Source organism: Ictidomys tridecemlineatus, chromosome 2, assembly GCF_052094955.1.
Source record: "Ictidomys tridecemlineatus isolate mIctTri1 chromosome 2, mIctTri1.hap1, whole genome shotgun sequence".
Taxonomy (NCBI): Eukaryota; Metazoa; Chordata; class Mammalia; order Rodentia; family Sciuridae; genus Ictidomys; species Ictidomys tridecemlineatus.
The window spans coordinates 206,647,586-206,667,645 of NC_135478.1; the positions used below are offsets into that span (position 1 = coordinate 206,647,586).

The 20,060-nt window shown below is 37.3% G+C and overlaps 1 protein-coding gene across 3 annotated transcripts in view; it reads right to left on the reverse strand.

Annotated features, from left to right (window-relative positions):
• The window catches only part of Tnpo3 (transportin 3), a 95,128-nt gene that overhangs the window by 38,775 nt on the left and 36,293 nt on the right, over positions 1-20,060 (reverse strand). For all 3 annotated transcript variants that reach the window (XR_013435334.1, XM_005331120.5, XM_005331122.4), the window contains 4 exons: positions 6,981-7,124; positions 4,118-4,293; positions 3,392-3,530; positions 1,572-1,718 (listed from right to left, as the gene is read on the reverse strand). Coding sequence is in view for 2 of the 3 variants with exons in the window: in XM_005331120.5 (XP_005331177.1) it covers positions 1,572-1,718; positions 3,392-3,530; positions 4,118-4,293; positions 6,981-7,124 (606 nt within the window). In the remaining variant the exon portion in view is untranslated. The remainder of the gene's footprint in view (positions 1-1,571; positions 1,719-3,391; positions 3,531-4,117; positions 4,294-6,980; positions 7,125-20,060) is intronic.

The window sequence follows — 20,060 nt, forward strand, 5'->3', positions numbered from 1 at the left end:
TAACTTATCCCTTACCCTTATTTGAAGAAATTCTTCCATTTATGTGTATATGTGTGTTTTGTATTCCCAAGACACACTTTGTTTTGCTTTAAAAAGAACGTGAGTAGGGGTGGGGGTGATCAGAAGTGACTAGGAAGAAGTGATAAATTTAAAGAGTTATAAGCCTACTCCTAGGGAAGGTCAGCGCTTAAGCACTGAACAAGTCACTACAGCTTCAGTGTTCAAAATCTCCCAAAAATCAACCATTATCATAATAACTTCCAAAGAAAATAGAATTTTAGACTTTAAATGCTTCCTATCTAAACAAACTTCTATAAGTAAAAAAGGGTTACCAATTAATTTATAATTTTGAGATGGTTAAGGGCATGGTATAAGAATCTTGGGCCATGAAAACCTGAAAAAATTCCTTAGTTCTATTAAGAATTGTTGGTCTCATGATGAAGAAATGATGGCTGTCTCAGATGAAATAATGGATAACATTATAAAGCACTGTATAGTTACAATTAGAAGAAAATATCTGCAAGGGAAATGGTGCCACTGAACTAGCAAAGGGAAGATGATCAAATAGAAAGACCATTCAAACCATAGAAGCCCTGCTTTTTATTTACATATCAGTCTTCCAAGTAAAATGTAAAGATAAGATTCCTTGGTTTAAAAAAAAAAATCTGAGCATCATAAAACAAGGTCATCAGTAAAGTTCTATGGAGATACAATTCAGATTGGGGATGTAGGTCAGTGACAAGAGCATTCGCCTATCATGTATAAGGCCCTAGGTTCAATCCCTAGCAAACCACCCCTGCCCCCCCCAAAAAAAGAAAGAAAAAATATCATGTCTAATTTAATGGTAATCAATTAAATTTACTCCAGGTCCTAGATTAAAATGATCAACCAAACAAATGAAATAAATGAGGCAAAATTTGGGAGAGACTAAGAAAAAAGGTTCAAGAGTTTTCCAACGAACTATTTGGTAATATTTCTAGTATGTTTTCTTATATGCTAATATATTATTTCTATATTTTCTCTTAAATTATGAGGTCAGTATAAATAATATAAATAAAAGTATGTATGTGGGGAGAAGTCATGAAATTTCCAATACCTTCACAAATATTTCCCTTTTATGTTAATCTAAGCACACATTTTACACTATTAAAAAAACAGTATAAAGCTCCTCATTCTGATTTTTTTTTCTTAGCATACCATACTTTTTCAGTAGTCATTATTTTACAATGTTCCATCAATTTGCTATGAGTTATGTCACTCTTCTTATACTGTTATTCATGATTTGTCATTTTCTACTTTTACAGATAATATTTTGTACATAAAAGTGTTTCTTCTGAAGGATTTTTTAAAGATAAATCCTTGGAAAAGAATTACTGTCTCAGCAAGAGCAATATTTGTGAACATAAGCCTAATTTGTCTTTATTAATACTGCTATTGACTTTGTCACTGTAACCTAAACTGACAAAAATCAAAAGATTCTATCAGCTCTATTCTCTATCTTTTCAGTTTCTTTCCAAATTAGCACTGAAAAGAGGAGAAAATTAAATGAAGAAGTAGAGAAGGAAACTTACATGGTCCGGTTCTAACTGGCAGTGTCGAGCTAAGGCATGAAGCAGCCTCTGAATGTAAGCTTTGAAGATGCCATGAATAACTTCATCGTTAGTTTTGTACAAATGCTCCCCTAGTCGGTACCAAAAGTTAAAGGAAATTTCTACTACCTGTCAGATTACAAGAGAAGAGATTATTTATTTGAATGGGAAAGAAATAGATTCAGTCAGTTTTATTATTTCTAAGGCCACATAAGAAAGATTTACCTAATATGAGGACCAGTTAATGAGTCCCCCTTTTCTCTAGACCTCAAATATGTCCACCTACATTTAGCATGACTAGATTACATTTTCCTATTTACTCATGGGATAACTGCTTCTAAAGTTATATTGGATTATGAATTTAGAGAAATAGATACTGAGATGAAGTCCTTTTAAAAGTATTTTTCCCAAACTATAAAATCACTTCAATATATTTTTGAGATTAGAACATTTCTTACCGTCAAACCATGTAATTCCTTGAACATAACTGAGTCAGCCTCCTGTCATATGTGAGGTGCTATACTTCTCCCCAGAATGATTTGGGTTTCATTCAAATCTAGCTGTCCTCATGAAATTATACAAAACAAATAAACTTCTCTTATGTAATAAAAGAAAAAGGATGGAGATTCACAAACGTGCTTTGCCTACGAGTAATCACAATTAAGAGGCAGCCCTACCATTTTTTTCCCATCAAGAATCCAAGATAGAGACACTCAAAACAATATCCAACTTGGAAGCACTTTTTTCACATTTCTTATACTATAAAGAGGAGGTAAATGAAGAAAAATATTTTAACCTCGAAATTTAAGAGAGCGGGGTATTGCCAGGTGCAGTGGCACACATCTATAATCCTAGCCATTCAGGAGACTAGGGCAGGACAACTCAGCAAGACTCAGTTTCAAAATAAAATAAAAAGGGTTGGGCTATAGCTCAGTGGCATCATGTTCCTGGATTTGATTCTAGTTATCACCCCATCCTCACCAAAGGGCAAGGCAAATGTCTTAAAGATAGCCTTTTCAATCCCTTTCTCATTCACATCCCTCATGTGGAGAAAAATCTGACATGTGAAGATTTGTGGAGATTCAGTTAGGATACAGTATATGTTATAGTTTGATCTTGAAGGTCTCCCAAAGATTTATGTGATGAAAGTTTGGTCTCCATCCATTCCATAACATTACTGGGAGGTGGTGGAACCTTTAGGAGGAAGGGTCCAATGAAAGAAGTTGGGTAACTGAGGACATGCCCCGAGAGGTAGAGACCCTAGCCCTCCTCTTCCTCTTTTGCACACAGCTGGGATTCGTTGGCCATGCACTTACAGCCATGATTTACTACTGCCGGGCCACAAGCCCCAAAGCAATAGGGCCAACAAAACATGGACTAAAACATCTGAAACTGTGAGCTAAAATAAACCTTTCCTCTTTTAAAAAGTTGATTATTCAAGTATTTTGTTACAGTAATGGAAAGCTGATGAACAATGTAGTTTTAAACTGTAAAGCTCTAGAGAAGCAACACAGCTGAAAAGGGGACTCAGTGAGAAGGCAATAAGCTTTTCTAATAGGTTTTTTGAGGGATCTACAACAGACAATCCAGCAAACCAGGTAAGAAAATGGAAAAGGATATAAAGTAGAAACTCAAAAGCAATTTTTGAAAAATTTCAATACAGAGGGAACCCCCATATCACATTAATTGAAAATAAGAATATAATTTCTCAAGAAAACAAGGTGAGGGAGGAGGCCATGGAATATAAACAACATGCAATACACAACTTGGAGATGATGGTCTTAGCATATTAAAGACATTACCTCATACTGAGGATGCCCTGCACAAATAAGAAGCAATTCCAGAGTTCGAAGGTCTCCAAGACCTTGGCCTGGAGTACAAACAATTTTTTCAAGAAAAGTTTCACATAGTTCAGTGAAAATACGGCAGTAATTCAGAACTCTGTACAAGAAAAAAGAATGAGAGTCACAAGTCAGAAATCTGGTTATTGTTTACACACACACACACACACACACACACTCTCATAGTCCTCAGCTTGAGACACATAGTGATTCTTTGCTATGCTGTATCACAATCTCTATTGTAGATACCTTTACTTAGATTGTCTACTTCTCCACAGATAAGCAAGGAACTAATAAGTGAAATTCTCAATTACTAAAACATTTTTAAAAATTACACTTGATATTTTAAAGTTTTTTCCCTAAGTTTTACAGCCTTTCCTTTTGTGCAAAAACTTTGCATAATTGGTAATTATACAACTTCTGCATCTAACTTGCCACTTCTAAGTTTGCATGAGAATCAAAGTATCTTTAGGATGCACTACTTTAATATTTACACAGAGCCACTAAGAATCATAAACAATAGATGAATAATAAAAAGTAACATAATGTGCTAGGGATGTAGCTTAAATATAGAGTATTTCTCCTCCTGTGTGAGGCCCTAGGTTCAATCCCTAGCACCACAAAAGTAAAAAATAAAAGATCAGACTTTAAAAAAAATCTGAGTTCCAATCTTAAACAATTACTCACTTGTCTAAATCTTCACGTGCCACAGCCATATGATAGGCAGTCTCCAATGTCAGGACTCCCTGAAAAAGTTGCATTGCTAATGGCAAGTTAGTTTCCACATTCTCAATGGCATAAAGAGCTGAGCACACACAGTCTGAAGCAGCTTCATGTAGGTTGGATGAGGTCTTATCCTGTTGCTGGAAGATAGCAGGAACAGCAAAGTAAGAAGTATGATCATTTTAATAAAAGTAATAGGAAAACAATTATAGCTTCTTCTGAACATGTTATGTACTTTAAATATCTAATAGCCTAGTAGTCAATTGTCTTGTATAAGACAACATCATGTTGTCTATTATTAGCCCTTTTATTATCTCTAGAAATCTTTTCCATACTCTTTCTGATATTCAAGTACTAAGTAAAATGAAAGGGCTCAACAACTTCCAAACATATCACTGTGAAATCAGAATACCAAAGTTAAACAACAGTTCTTCAAACTCACTGGGATGAAAGGAGGAAGTAACTTATGAGCAAAAATCATAGAGTCCTCCAACTTCTCATTAACAATGATGCACGCTAGAAAACGAGAGCAAGGCTTCTAAAATTCTGAAGGAAAATAATATTGAATCTAGAATTCTATACCTAGCCAAAGTATGAAAACAAAATAAAAATATTTCTTGGGCATGCAGAAATTCTGATTTCACTTTATGTGCATCTTTCTGAGGAATTCATTGAGGAGGTTCAAAAACTACTTTATTCAACCTAGAAAGCATAGGAAAGGGAAATCCAAGGATGACCATTGGGGAGCTGATCTAAAGAACAACTGATACAAATTAGAACAGTTCAGAAGGTACAAGGGACCATGCAAGGCTCCTACTTAAAATGAGTACAAATGAGAGGCTGGAAAAGTGTAATGAAGGTATATTAGTTTTTCTTGAATAACAAAAACCAGAAAACTTAGAATCACCAGGAGGGAAAAATGCTACATAAGCAGTGTTAGGAGAGCAACAAGATGCAAACTATTCATTACCCTATCCTTAAAACCAAATGGTGGGGGCTTGGGATGTAGCTCAAGCGGTAGCGCGCTCGCCTGGCATGCGTGCGGCCCGGGTTCAATCCTCAGCACCACATACAAAGAAAGATGTTGTGCCCGCCGAAAACTAAAAAATAAATATTAAAAAAAAAAAAAAATCTCTCTCTCCAAAAAATAAAAAAAAAAAAACGAATGGTGGTTCAAAGATATTCATTATATAACCATGTTTTAAAAGTTAGATACAGGGCTGGGGATATGGCTCAAGCGGTAGCGCGCTCGCCTGGCATGCGTGTGGCCCGGGTTCGATCCTCAGCACCACATACAAACAAAGATGTTGTGTCCGCTGAAAACTAAAAAATAAATAGTAAAAAAATTTAAAAAAAAAAAGTTAGATACATACTCAAATTTATTCTTTTGAGATATATACTCAAATTTATTTTTTATCAAGTTTCTTTCTTTAAATAACTTTAAAAAAAAGAACTACAGAGGGGAAGTTACACAAGAAAGCTATGTAACTTATAAATATAAAGCAAACTAAAATATGGCATGATTTTCAACCATTCAATGAATGTAAAAAATGAGAATATATTTGACCCTCAACTATGGAAATACTCTCTTTTTAAGTGGCAGTGGAGTCCTGACATGAGATCAGTAGAGTAGATAATATAATCCTTACATACTACTAAATTTCTTTCTTACCCAGATTCCAATTCCCAGAAGTCACCACTATTAAGTCTGAAGTGTATATACTTGAGACTTTCCTCCATTCATAGGTAACCAAACTTATGTGGGTTTTTTGCTTATTTTTTGTTTTTTCTTTTATTTTATTTTGAGACAAGGCTTCATTCAGTTGCTCAAGTTTGCCTTGAAATTGTGACCACTCCTGCCTTAGTTTCCTGAGTAGCCAGGATTAAGATGTGGGCCACCGGGCTGGGGATGTGGCTCAAGTGGTAGCGCGCTCGCCTGGCATGCGTGCAGCCCGGGTTCGATCCTCAGCACCACATACCAACAAAGATGTTGTGTCTGCCGAGAACTAAAAAATAAATATTAAAAATTCTCTCTCTCTCCTCTTTAAAAAAAAAAAATATATGTGGGCCACCATGCCTGGTTTATATTTAGAAACTTTGTTTTTTTTTAGTTTGTTGTTTTTCGTTATACATGACTACATGACAGTAGACTGTATTTTGACATATCATATATGCATGCAGTATAACTTCCCATTTTTTGTGATTGTACATAGTGTAGAGTTACACTGGTCGTGTTTTCATATGTGAACATAGGAAAGTTATATCTAATTCAGTCTATTGTCTTTTCCATTCCCATGCCCCTTTCTTCCACCCTAGGAACTTTTAAAACTAAACTATCTCAAGATAATACTCTGATCTATAATCATCTCTGGATGCAAAACTAATGATGATTTTTTTAGGTCCTCTCATTTTTTTTTCCAAAATATTTGATATACAAGTAATTATGTCATGGTAATGTCAAAGACACTGTGACCACTATTAAAAAATATGCTATTTTACTTTATTCTACCCTAAATTCTGAGTTAAATTGATACCTTCAATTTGGTACTTGATAGCAAGGAAAGGACACTGCCACTTTCCTAAAATATACATTCCAGTCACTGTTCAGAAATTTGAAAACACTATTATGTCCCAGATTATTAAAAATAAAAGTGGTAGGGGCTGGGGATGTGGCTCAAGGGTAGCACGCTCGTCTGGCATGTGTGAGGCACTGGGTTCGATCCTCAGCATCACATAAAAATACTGTGACCACCTAAAACTAAAAAATAAATATTAAAAAAAAAGTAAATGTGTTAGGAATACTATGATAAGCAAAGCTCTTACTTACCAAAACCTCAAAAAGAAGGGCTAGTAACTTATTGTTAGCCATGAAGTTACTGTCCAAAACTCCCAAGTTAAACCAACTTCCCAAACAGCGAAAGACCTTCATAAGCATTTTTTCATCTGTTCCTGCTTTTTCTACACAAGTCATCTGAATAGAAGGGGAAAAAAAAGTTAAAAGAAATAATGTTGATCACCTTAAAAGGACAATGATGAGGACAATAATAATGCTAACAGTTGAAAGTATGTTGTGTGTACCACAGTTCTTAACACCACTAAGCCATTTATTCCCCATTAAAATTCTAAAGGAAGGTACTTTTGCCTCCTGTTTCTCAATGGGAAACTGAGATACAGAGAGATCACAGACATATTTCAAAAACAGAGCTCTTTCAAAAATAACTTAGTAAGTTTCTAAGTTCCCACTTCTCCATTAATGTAGTTTTATAAATAATTGTTTTTAAAGTAACATTTAGCTATCTACATACCCAACTTTCATAGAACAAATGAACGAGGCATACCACTATATATTCCTACATGAAAAGCCAATGCTTCAGCACCTGAATATTCTAATAAATATGTCATTCCACAGAAAGTGACGCTACTATATGTAAAACATACGCAACAGAAGTCAGACCAAAACTTACCACTGTTTTTTTCTTAGCAACCCATTCTTGGGGTATATATTTTTACCAAAGTAAAGTGTAATGCAACTTTAGATGAAGAATGTTTCAAGAAAGCTTTGGCCAGCAGTAAGTTGAAACAACAAAACTGCAGTGGGGTTCCGAAGGCACAAGGCAAGGGCACTGTGTCTTTCCTTGCTATGGGACAGTAGAATCCCATAACTCGCTATCAAACCAGACCTCAATTCTGGTGCATGTACTTCCAAATAGCCCTGTATGCATTATCGGGCAATAATGATTATATGCTTCTAAATTAGTTTGAATTAAAAGGAGAGAGAGAGAGAGAGAGAGAGAGAGAGAGAGAGAGAGATGATTCAAGTAAGTTTATGGCAACCACAATCTGAAGAAGAATAAAATTCTGGTATTTATATTTACACTGCAGATATAAACTATACAGGAAAATCCTCCAGATTCAGAGCTTTATCTATCTCACAAGGTACACCAGAGATGACTGTTTTTATGACTGTCCTCCAAAGAAGTGCTAGGTTACATGCAAAGATGAAGAGAAGTGATGGGTTTAGATATGACTATACACCACGTTCTTTTCCACATAATACTACCTAAGATATTTAGATCTGAAGAACTAAAAAAAAAATTTAAACCAAACTTTTCTACTAAGAAGACAGAAAGAAAGGACGTACAAGTATATGAATATACTTGGTTCCTTCTATTTTTCTGCCTCTTCCTGGCGGTTACATTTTAGGGGAAGAGGAACATTATAATAAAAAGGGTGACCATCATAACTAATGTTTACTGAGGGGTAAGACTATTTGCTTTGTAAAGAAAGAAATTCGCTTTACAAGTATTATTAACTCAATCCCCACAAAGTGAAATAGATACTATATCCTAATTATATAGATAAGAAAACTGAAGCAGAGGAGGTAAGTAACTTGCTCAATATGATACATCATAGACAGGACTCAAAGTTAAGAAGTCTAGTTTCAAAGCCTATGATTTTAACGTCAACACTCTTGCTACCTCCCAAATTTCTCTATTTGCTTGTATGTGCAGAATATCCTATTACTAATCCAGGACTTCCTACATTTCAAAGACATTTAAATTAAGAGTACATCAATGACCTTGCACAGAATATTATTATATACTAGTATAAAATGATAGTAAATAGTATATTACCAAAGAGTGCCAGGAAATATTAAAAGAGCACAGGGAAACAGAATCATCCATCATCCTTTAAAATATTATTTTGCTAGCTTTAAGTACAGTTTGCTTATTTTTAAAAATTAAATTAATGCAGACTTGGGACACTAAAATGCCTTAAGGTTTTTAGAAAGGATTAAAATACTAACATATTTCAGTAAACTAATGAATATACCTGAAAACAATTCCTATACTAGGCACTTATTTTAATATGATCCAAAAGGCTGAAAGTAGAAATAATATGAGTAAATAAATTTCCTTAACATGAATTGGAGACACTGAGAGATTCCTCTTTTAGCACTTATATATAGCAATACACAGTCTCTTCCTTTTGAATCTTTGAAGCCCTGGATATAAACTCATTACACAATTGCTACGCCTTTATGCTTCCTGAATGACTTTGAGTTTTAATAAGGCACCCCTATTTAGAAATGGAAGGCTTGCTGTACATGAATTCTGAGGGGGAGGGAAAAGCCTACATGTAAGACTATTTGCTTTATAAAGAAAGAAATTCTGCTAATTAAATTAAATACACATACCAACTAAGAGGTTTTTCACTTTCTTGAGTACTATGTTACTAAACATTGTCTTTTAAAATGAGGCCTGGGGCTGGGGATACAGCTCAGTTGGTAGAGTCCTTGCCTCACATGCACAAAGCCCTGGGTTCAATCCCCAGCACTACCAAAAAAAAAAAAAAAAAAGAAAGAAAGAAGAAAGAAAAAAGAAAGAAAGAAAGAAAGAAAGAAAGAAAGAAAGAAAATGAGGCCTCAAAAGCTGCAAGACAAGTGCCACACAGAGTCCAGAACAATTCATCAATAAAAATATAGTAGGAGTAAATAAGAATTGACATCTTGGATTAACAAAATAGAGAATGGAGAAAGAAAAATATTAGAGGCTAGGCTTAATTCAGCAGTAAGAGCAAGAAGAGTAATATGAAAACCTTAAATACTGCCAGGTATGGTGGGATGTGCCTGTAATCCTAACTACTGACTACGCTCTGGCAGAAGGATCACTTGACCCAGGAGTTCTGGGCCAGCTTGAGCAACTAGGCGAGACCCCATCTTTGGAAAAAGAAAAAAAAAGGAAGGAAAAGAGAAAAAAAAGTTAACAACCTGTGTTGAGAGCCACAGCCAAAGGGGCCCCAGCAAACTTCCAGCTGCCAGCAAGCTTCAGACTGCCCCAGCAACATCTAGCTGATTGGCTCCTCTGCGGTGATGTTCATTGGGCTGTTTCCCTGCCCTTCAGACTGCCAGCTGATGATTGGCTCACAGCTGCCCCAGCAACATCTAGCTGATTGGCTCCTCCACGGAGCTGCTCATTGGGTGACTTCTTTGGCTCTGCCCACGCAACCCAGCCAATCGGCCTCAAGAGGAGGAGGATTGTGGGAGGAAAAGGCTGGTGTGGGGGAGAGAGGCTTGTGGAAGCCGGTGGTGGCAGTTGGGCTCTGAGGGTTTTTCCCTGGAGCTGTTTTGTTTGGCGTTTGTAGTTCTAAAAATAAAGTTAGTTTCTTTTTGACAAGTGGCTCCTGATTTGTGCCAAGCCAGACTTCGGCATTTGGTGGCCCGCACGGGGAGCAACTGAGGGTAAGTAAACTGCTCGCCCCTGAGGGCAGGGCGAGAGGATGGGGAGCCATTCTAAGTCTCCTCTTTTGTTTTGCTTCGTTTTTGTTTTAACTTGCCTGTCCCTGGAGATGAGTGAGAGGGAAGAAAAACCACTCACATCTGAGGAAAAACTATTTGCGTTTGAGGAACAGATAGGGAGAAAGGACGGATGGACATGTCAGGAGGATAGAAAGGCTGTTATAATGATTTTGTGTGGTTCCCTTTTTATTGGATTCTGTCTCGGTTTTGTTTGGCGTCATCTTGTTGGGTTGTATTATAGTAGAAATACGGGATCAGCAATTAGTAAAAAACAAACCGAAAGAGTGTTAAGTAAATTGTTAGAGGAAGGAAGCTTCCCAGTAAAACCAAGAGCAGTCAGGGCATACGTTGATGTAATACAAGAATATAGCCCATGGCTTTTTAAGGAGGAGTTGTTAGATATATCACAATGGAACCATCATGGTGAAGATTTAAAAAGAATAGAAAAGAACTACCCAGGGACTCTGCCAGTTGGCACATTGTCATTGTGGACGTTGGTATCTAGTTTGCTTAGTCCAAAGCCTTCAGTTCAGACAGAGGTAGAGGAAGAAGAAGACATATTGATTCAAGTAGAAGAGGAAGTCTCTCAAGTTAGTCAGACAGAGGAAAAGATTCAAGTAAAAGCTCGAGCTAGTCAGAAAGAGGAAAAGATTCAAGTAAAAGAGAAGGTCTTTCGAGATAGTGAGACAGAGGAAGGAAGTTTAGAGCAGAAAAATCTATCAGGGGAAAAGTTAAAACAGGTGACTGCTAATAAGACCCTTTTGTTAGAGAGCGTAAGTGTCCAACCAACAGCACCGCCTCTACAGGAGACTGCTACTAACAGCATTCTATCACCAGAGGGCGTAAGTGTTCAACCAACAGCGCCACCTCTACAGGAGACTGCTACTAACAGCACTCTATCACCAGAGGGCATAAGTGTCCAATCAACAGCACCACCTCCATATGCTAAGAGACTCCCAACCCCCGCAGTTGATAGTTTGGATCCTGAGACAGGATCTCAAGTATGCCCTGTATTTGAGGTAGGAGGGCAGCGAACTTACCAGGGTTTAAATTTCAAATCAGTGAAGGAGCTAAAAGAGGCTGTAGCAACCTATGGTCCTCAAGCACCCTTCACTGTAAGCTTGGTCGAATCCATTACCAACTTAAGCATGACGCCAGCAGATTGGGCTAGTTTGTGTAAAGCTGTGCTAAATGGAGGACAATACCTGTTATGGAAGGTTGCCAATGAGGAATTTTGCAAGGAGACGGCTAGTCGAAATGCAGCAGCTGGTTATCCTCAGAGAAATCTAGATATGTTGTTAGGAAAGGGACCTTATGAGGATCGGCAGCAACAACTTGCATATGATCCTGGTGTATATTTACAAATTGCTGTAGATGCAGTTAGGGCATGGAAGTCTTTACAAGAACCTGGAGGTTTACAAGGTCAATTATCTAAGATAATACAAGGAGCTAATGAACCTTACGCTGAATTTGTAGATAGGCTTATTCAAACAGCTACCAGAGTTTTTGGGAATACAGAACAAGCAATGCCATTTATAAAACAACTGGCTTATGACCAAGCGAATCGTTGGTGTAGAGATATCATTAGACCATGGAAACATGAAGATTTAAACACATATATTAAATTATGTAGAGACATTAATGAACAAGGGCAAATTGTGGCAGCTGCAGTAAAACAAGCTTTAGATGCCAGAGACATTAATGAACAAGGGCAAATTGTGGCAGCTGCAGTAAAACAGGCTTTAGATGCCAGAGACATTAATGAACAAGGGCAAATTGTGGCAGCTGCAGTAAAACAGGTTTTAGATGCCAGAGACATTAATGAACAAGGGCAAATTGTGGCAGCTGCAGTAAAACAGGCTTTAGATGCCAGGCCAAGAACATGCTACAATTGTCAACAAACAGGACATTTTAAAAGGAATTGCCCCATAGGAGGAGGGTTTAACAAAACTAGGTATCAAACAAGTAGAATACCGGGTATTTGCCCACGATGCCGTAGAGGGAGACATTGGGCTAATGAATGCCGTTCTCAAACCACCATAGAGGGTACTCCATTATATTGGGCTAATGAATACCGTCCTCAAACCACCATAGAGGGTACTCCATTATCAAAAAACGAACAAGGACAAGGTGTTTATCCACAATATCGTGGACAAAGGCATCGGGCTCCGTTGCCAAAAAATGGACAGGGGGCCCCAATGCTCCGGGGCCCCAAACCACAAATATACGGAGCACTGGAGGAACCCAGCAACCCCAGCAACCCCATCAGGGTAGTGCCCAGCACATCAGATCCCTCATCAGACAAACCAGAGGGAGCGCAGGGTTGGACATCTGCGCCTCCACTAAATCAGTACTAACTCCAGAGATGGGAGTTCAAATCATTCCCACAGGGGTAAAAGGACCTCTTCCCAAAGGAACAGTAGGCTTATTATTGGGACGCAGCTCTTCTACTCTAAAAGGACTTTTGATAAGTCCTGGGGTAATTGATTCCAATTATGAAGGTGAAATAAAAATTATAGCCAGTTCTCCAAAGGGTATATCAGTAATTTCACCAGGAGATAGAATAGCACAGTTACTAATAATACCAAGCCTACATGATAAATTTTCCAGTCATGTTGTAGAAAGAGGTTCCAAGGGATTAGGCTCCACAGGTGTAGATTGGGCTATGCTTTCTTTAAATTTAGATTCTCGCCCCATGCTAAAACTAAATATTCAAGGACATGAATTTAATGGGCTACTGGATACAGGTGCAGATCTTAGCATCATCTCTCGTCAAGAATGGCCAAAACATTGGCCATTACAACAAGCCACTCAATCGCTTCGAGGCCTAGGAGTGGCGACTAATCCCGATAGAAGTGCAATGCTATTAGATTGGAAGGATCCTGAAGGATGTGAAGGAACTATACAGCCATATGTATTGGATCATCTTCCCGTAAATTTATGGGGACGAGATGTCTTAGATCAATTAGGTTTGACATTAACAAATAATATCAATCAAAATGCACCCACTATTATGGCTAGACAAGGTTTTAGGAAAGGAAAAAGATTAGAAAGACAAGAACAATGTATAGCAGCACCAATACAAATAGATCAAGGAACAGACAGACATGGGTTGGATTTTCACAAAGGGCCACTGAGACAATAAAAATTACATGGAAATCAGAAAGACCAGTATGGGTTCCTCAGTGGCCCTTGACTAAAGAAAAGACACAAGTAGCCCATGATCTGGTCAAACAACAATTAGCGGAAGGACATATACAACCTTCTGTATCTCCCCATAATACTCCCATTTTTGTCATCAAAAAGAAATCTGGTAAATGGAGATTACTGCAAGATTTAAGAGCCATTAACAATGAAATGGTCATTATGGGACCTGCTCAATCGGGGATTCCTCAATTGTCTGCTTTGCCAAAAACTTGGTATGTTTTAGTTATAGATATTAAAGATTGTTTTTTTTCAATTCCAATTCATCCTGAGGATAGTCCACGTTTTGCATTTACTATCCCTGCACTAAATCATGAAGGTCCTGATCAGAGATATGAATGGAAAGTACTCCCTCAAGGGATGGCTAACAGCCCAACTATGTGTCAAATTTATGTTAACAAAGTAATCCAGCCACTTAGAAATCAAAATCCTGAACTACAAATATTTCACTATATGGATGATGTGTTATTGGCACACAAAGCTAAAAACACATTGCTAGAATGTTATGCCACACTTACAAACTTATTAAAAAATTATAATCTAGAGATAGCAATAGATAAAGTGCAATTAAATTTTCCAATTAATTATTTAGGAGTTCTATTATCCTCAACCATGGTCCGTCCACCAAAAATTCAAATACGAGTAGATCAACTCAAATCACTTAATGACTTTCAAAAGTTATTAGGAGACATAAATTGGATAAGGCCTTATCTAGGTATTCCAACAGGAGAATTGGGACCTTTATTTGATATCCTAAAAGGTCCATCAGATCCAAATTCACCCCGAATGTTAACGCCTGAAGCAAGAAAGGCATTAAAAATCATTGAAACATATATGGAAAATATGCATTTGGATAGAATTGATATAAGTTTGCCTTTATTATTTATAGTATTACCAACAAAAAATATTCCTACAGGAGTATTTTGGCAAGAAGGTCCATTATTATGGATACATTTATCTTATTCTCCTAACACTATTCTTACTAGATATCCTGAGGCTGTAGGACAATTAATACTCAAAGGAATAAAAACAGCAAAGGCAGTGTTTGGAATTTCTCCCCATAAAATTATTACTCCATATACTATGAATCAAATTGATGAATTAGCTAATGAGTTAAATACTTGGGCAATAATAATGTGCAAATCTAATGTTTCATTTGATAACCACTTACCATCTAATCCTTTATTGTCTTTTTGGTCATTGCATCCTGTAATTTTTCCAAAAATGACAAGAAAAACACCTATCATGAATGCTCCAAATATATTCACTGATGGGTCAAATAATGGTACAGCAGCAATAGTTACACCTGATCAAACTTTTACATTTTTAGTACCCAAACAATCAGCTCAAAAGGTAGAGCTTAATGCAGTATTACAAACTTTTGTGATGTTTAAAGATTCTGTATTTAATTTATTTTCTGATAGCCAGTATATAGTTAATGCTATAGTATCCCTTGAAGATGCTGGTAGAATTTCCCCTTCTTCTACTGTTTTCTCTTTGTTTTCCACTATACAAAGTTTAATCTGGGACAGAAAAGATCCATTCTTTATAGGACATATCAGGGCACATACAGGATTGCCTGGAGCCCTTAGTTTAGGCAATGATTTAGCAGATAAAACTACACGTGACATACATATTTTCTCTGTACTAGAAGAAGCTATAAATTTTCATGAAAGATTCCATGTCAATGCTAATACTTTACAAAAGCGTTTTAAAATAACTAAGGAACAAGCTAGACAAATAATAAAACAATGTCAAAATTGTGTGACCTTTTTACCACAAGTTAATCTTGGAGTCAATCCTAGAGGATTGATGCCTAACCATATTTGGCAGATGGACGTCACACACTTGCCAGAATTTGGAAAATTAAAATATTTGCATGTTACAATTGATACTTCTTCTGGATTTTTGATGGGCTCCCTTCATGCCGGCGAAAAAACTAAAGATGTTATAGCTCATTGCTTACAAAATTTTGCCACTGTGGGCATTCCAAAACAGTTAAAAACAGATAATGCCCCTGGTTATACGTCTACTTCTTTTAAACAATTTTGCTCATCATTTGGCATTACTCATATAACAGGAATCCCATACAATCCACAGGGTCAAGGCATAGTTGAAAGAGCTCATCAAACTATTAAAATGTACTTATTAAAGCAAAAAGATGGAATTGGGAAGGGGTATATATTCCCCAAAGATAAACTTAAAATAACGCTTTTTACTCTAAACTTTTTAAATTTGGATTCATCAGGACTTAGTGCTGCAGAAAGGCATATGTGTCCAAAAAATGTACATAAGCCCAAGGTACTTTGGAAAGATATTCTAACAGGACAATGGAAAGGTCCTGACCCAGTAATTGTCTGGAATCGGGGGTCTGTTTGTGTGTTTCCACAGGAAGAACAGCAGCCGATTTGGATTCCAGAGAGATTAACCAAGGTTCTGACCCAGAACAGCAGCCGATTTGGATTTCAGAGAGATTAACCAAGGTTCTGACCCAGTGATTGTCTGGAGTCGGGGGCCTGTTTGTGTGTTTCCACAGGGAGAACAGCAGCTGATTTGGATTCCGGAGAGATTAACTAAAATCCTGACCCAGTGATTGTCTGGAGTCGGGGGTCTGTTTTTGTGTTTCCACAGGGAGAACAGCAGCCGATTTGGATTCCAGAGAGATTAACTAAAGCGATTTCTACAGACCAAAAAGAAGATGATTTAGCTCAAATCCATAATAGCTGATATCCAAAACTCCAATTTGGCTATCCTTACATCTGCGACAGAACCAGGATGCTTTTTTCAATATCTATTTTATTATTGCCCTTTCCCATATCATGAAGTTCTATTTTATTTTTTTGAGCTCATACAGACCTAGGTTAATGTTTTGCTGATCAGTTCTATTTTTTTTTTTTTTTTGACTATAGAGTTTTTAAACATTGCAATAGAGATTTTACCTGTAAAAAGTTATAAGGCCTTTACTATTGTGTTATGTGTTGTATGTATTATATTATGTGTGCACACTTGTGTTTTGTGTTATATGTTTGAATGTACGTATGTCCAATGTACATATTTCTATATATCATATATGATGAGCGCTCATGAAAAGATGGATCCAAATATTTTTTTTTATTCACGTGATTTAAATGGTTTAATTTAAATTGGGTAAATAACTGTTATGAATTGTTTTAATATGTAAACAAAAAGGAGGTTAACAGATCTGTTTGTTTACTCTCACCTTTAGTTTTCATTATATTTAATAATTCTCTTCACTATAATATAAATTGTTAAGAAAATTGTTTTCTTTGAAGATAATATAAATTGTTAAGAAAATTGTTTTCTTTTAAGAAAATTGTTTTCTTTTAGTGCCTTCTGGAATGTTACCTAATTTTTTCTTTAGCCATTATTGCCAGAATTTCTATCTTCATCCCAGTGCCGATGAAGATAATATAAATTGTTAAGAAAATTGTTTTCTTTTAGTGTCTTCTGGAATGTTACCTAATTTTTTCTTTAGTCATTATTGCCAGAATTCCTATCTTCATCCCTGTGCCGGTGAAGACAAAGATAAAACTAATCTACAGTTTCTGCAATAGCCATCACTGAACTGCTTACAGAACTTACACTGAACTGCTTACAGAACCGTCAATTGACTTGGTATATCTTCCTCCCTTCTGCTTGTCATGATCATTCAGCTAAAATTTGGGGGTCAACAGAGGTGAGGCAAAGAACCTCACCCCCCCCCCCCCGCTGAGACCTCTCCACAGGTGTGGCTGTACTGGACCGGTAGTCAATGACGGGTAAGATCCAATTACAATGGTACCAACCTAAGACAGGAGGCTGACGCCCTGAGGTCAGCTCATCCGAAGACGGGTAAGGACCATATGTATTGGACAACCTAAGGCAGGCACGGTCCATAAGCCACATGCTTGTTGTTTAAACAGAGAGGGGGAGATGTTGAGAGCCACAGCCAAAGGGGCCCCAGCAAACTTCCAGCTGCCAGCAAGCTTCAGACTGCCCCAGCAACATCTAGCTGATTGGCTCCTCTGCGGTGATGTTCATTGGGCTGTTTCCCTGCCCTTCAGACTGCCAGCTGATGATTGGCTCACAGCTGCCCCAGCAACATCTAGCTGATTGGCTCCTCCACGGAGCTGCTCATTGGGTGACTTCTTTGGCTCTGCCCACGCAACCCAGCCAATCGGCCTCAAGAGGAGGAGGATTGTGGGAGGAAAAGGCTGGTGTGGGGGAGAGAGGCTTGTGGAAGCCGGTGGTGGCAGTTGGGCTCTGAGGGTTTTTCCCTGGAGCTGTTTTGTTTGGCGTTTGTAGTTCTAAAAATAAAGTTAGTTTCTTTTTGACAAGTGGCTCCTGATTTGTGCCAAGCCAGACTTCGGCAAACCTGCTTAGAAATGGGTCACATAAATCATAAAAATACAGTACTAACAAGAAACAGGATGAAATATAACCATTAAAGGAGAATATGGGAGTAACTGAATGAGAAAAGTTTTATTGGATTGCCACTTTGGGCAATTCATGCTCTGGGTTTTTATAATATGAAAAGCTACAGGACAGAATATGATAACCAAGAGCAATATGTTTTTGAGACCACATCACAATTAACCAAGGTTGAATATGACGAAGTACCAAGTGAAGCATGTGCCCTTGGGAGTCCAAGTGGCTGGACAGTTCACCACTGTGGCAGTAACGTTGATATAAAGGACTATGATGTGGCTAGATTCTTTTAAGATCACTTGAATGCTTAAAAAAAAAAAAATGACAAGGTCAGGTTCATTAAATCACAGCTCAACTCACAGTCTGAGAAGCTTCCATGATAGCTCTAAAAAGCAGTTTTCTTGTAGCTACAGGGCTGATATCACTGAAACTCATCTACAAAACTTAGTTGTGTGGCTTACTGTATCACAAACAATAGCTGAATTCTGTCTCACCAAATCCCTCATGTCAAGGATAGGAAAATGACTGATAAAGAAAAAGATTCTGAAACTTGAAATGGAGACATATGGTTGGACTCAAAAGAAACTGATAATTTCAAACTCCTATGTCATTGAGCCTCTCCTTCAGGCAGAAAAAGCCTACTCTATTATCTGTAGAGACTAACCCTCCTCAGTCTTATAGCATCACCTGAGCCAGTGTCTTGACAATAGATGCCCATTCTCCTTAAGATCTGACACTAACATTCCTATTGCCACTAGACCCATAACTAGGGTTAAACCTCAGCAAGTTCCAGGGGACAGATACCTATAAAAGAAAAATTTACATTCCAAGAGAATTATAAAACAGCTAATATGCATCTTTGAAGAAACCTAGGGGGAGTATGTGTGGGAGTGGCTTCTAAGGGTATTAGACCAAGGGAGGACAGACTACATAACACCAGATAGAGCCAAATTCATTGCCATATGTATACTTCAAACAAATTCTGGAATTAATATGTATATGAAGCTTCTGGGAAGCCCCAATAAGAAACTAGTACAAATACCTAGGATTCAGAAACAAAGGTATGTCTTTTTTTGCAGGTCACAATTCTTTTAAGAAGCAGTTTCTGTCTGTTGCTGGGCTTTGGTAAAAACTAAACATCTAATCATGAGACATTAGGTGATCACGAGGTCTAAGCTTCCTATCATGAACTGGGTATTGTCCCAACTACCTACCCACATAGCTGGAGATAATCAGTCATCAAATGAAAATGGCACATGAAAGACTGAGTTCAGTAAAATCTTAGAAGGTAAAGGTAAGGTGCATGGATTCCTTTAAGACCAACTCTTCTTTTATTGATTTTTGCCTCTTGATTCATGCCTATGGATTCCTAAGGTGTTACTTAAGAAGAGATACCTGAAGAAGAAAATGACTCAAGTCAGCTTTTACTGGTGCATCCATACAATATGGTATTACCTGAAGGTGAACTGCTATAACATTAGAGGCTCATTCTGGGGCTTTAGTAGGAGCAATGGTGAAGAAAAATCCTCCTAGGAGAACTTCAAATATAATACTTGGTTATCTACCATGTCTGGAGTGAAAGATAGTCAGAAATATGGATTTATACTTACTCATGGACAATTGTCAATGGTTTGGTTAGATGGTTGGGGACTTGGAAGAAACAGGATTGAAGGTTAGCAACAAGTAAGTATGAGGAAAAGACATGGATGGACCTCTCTTGCCACAGATTGCAGAGATATTTCTTTCTTATGTGAATATCTACCAAAAGGTATCCATCTACTATAGAAGAATCTCTTAATAATAAGATGGACAAAATAATAAACTCTACAGATATCAGTCTCTTCTCCAGCTGATAAAGGGCTTGCTCAATGGACTCATTAACAAAAAGTAGCCCCAGTGGCAGGGATAGAAGCCAGGCATGGGACCAAATTGAACTTCCAATTACCAAGGCTGAACTGGATAACACTACCACTGAGC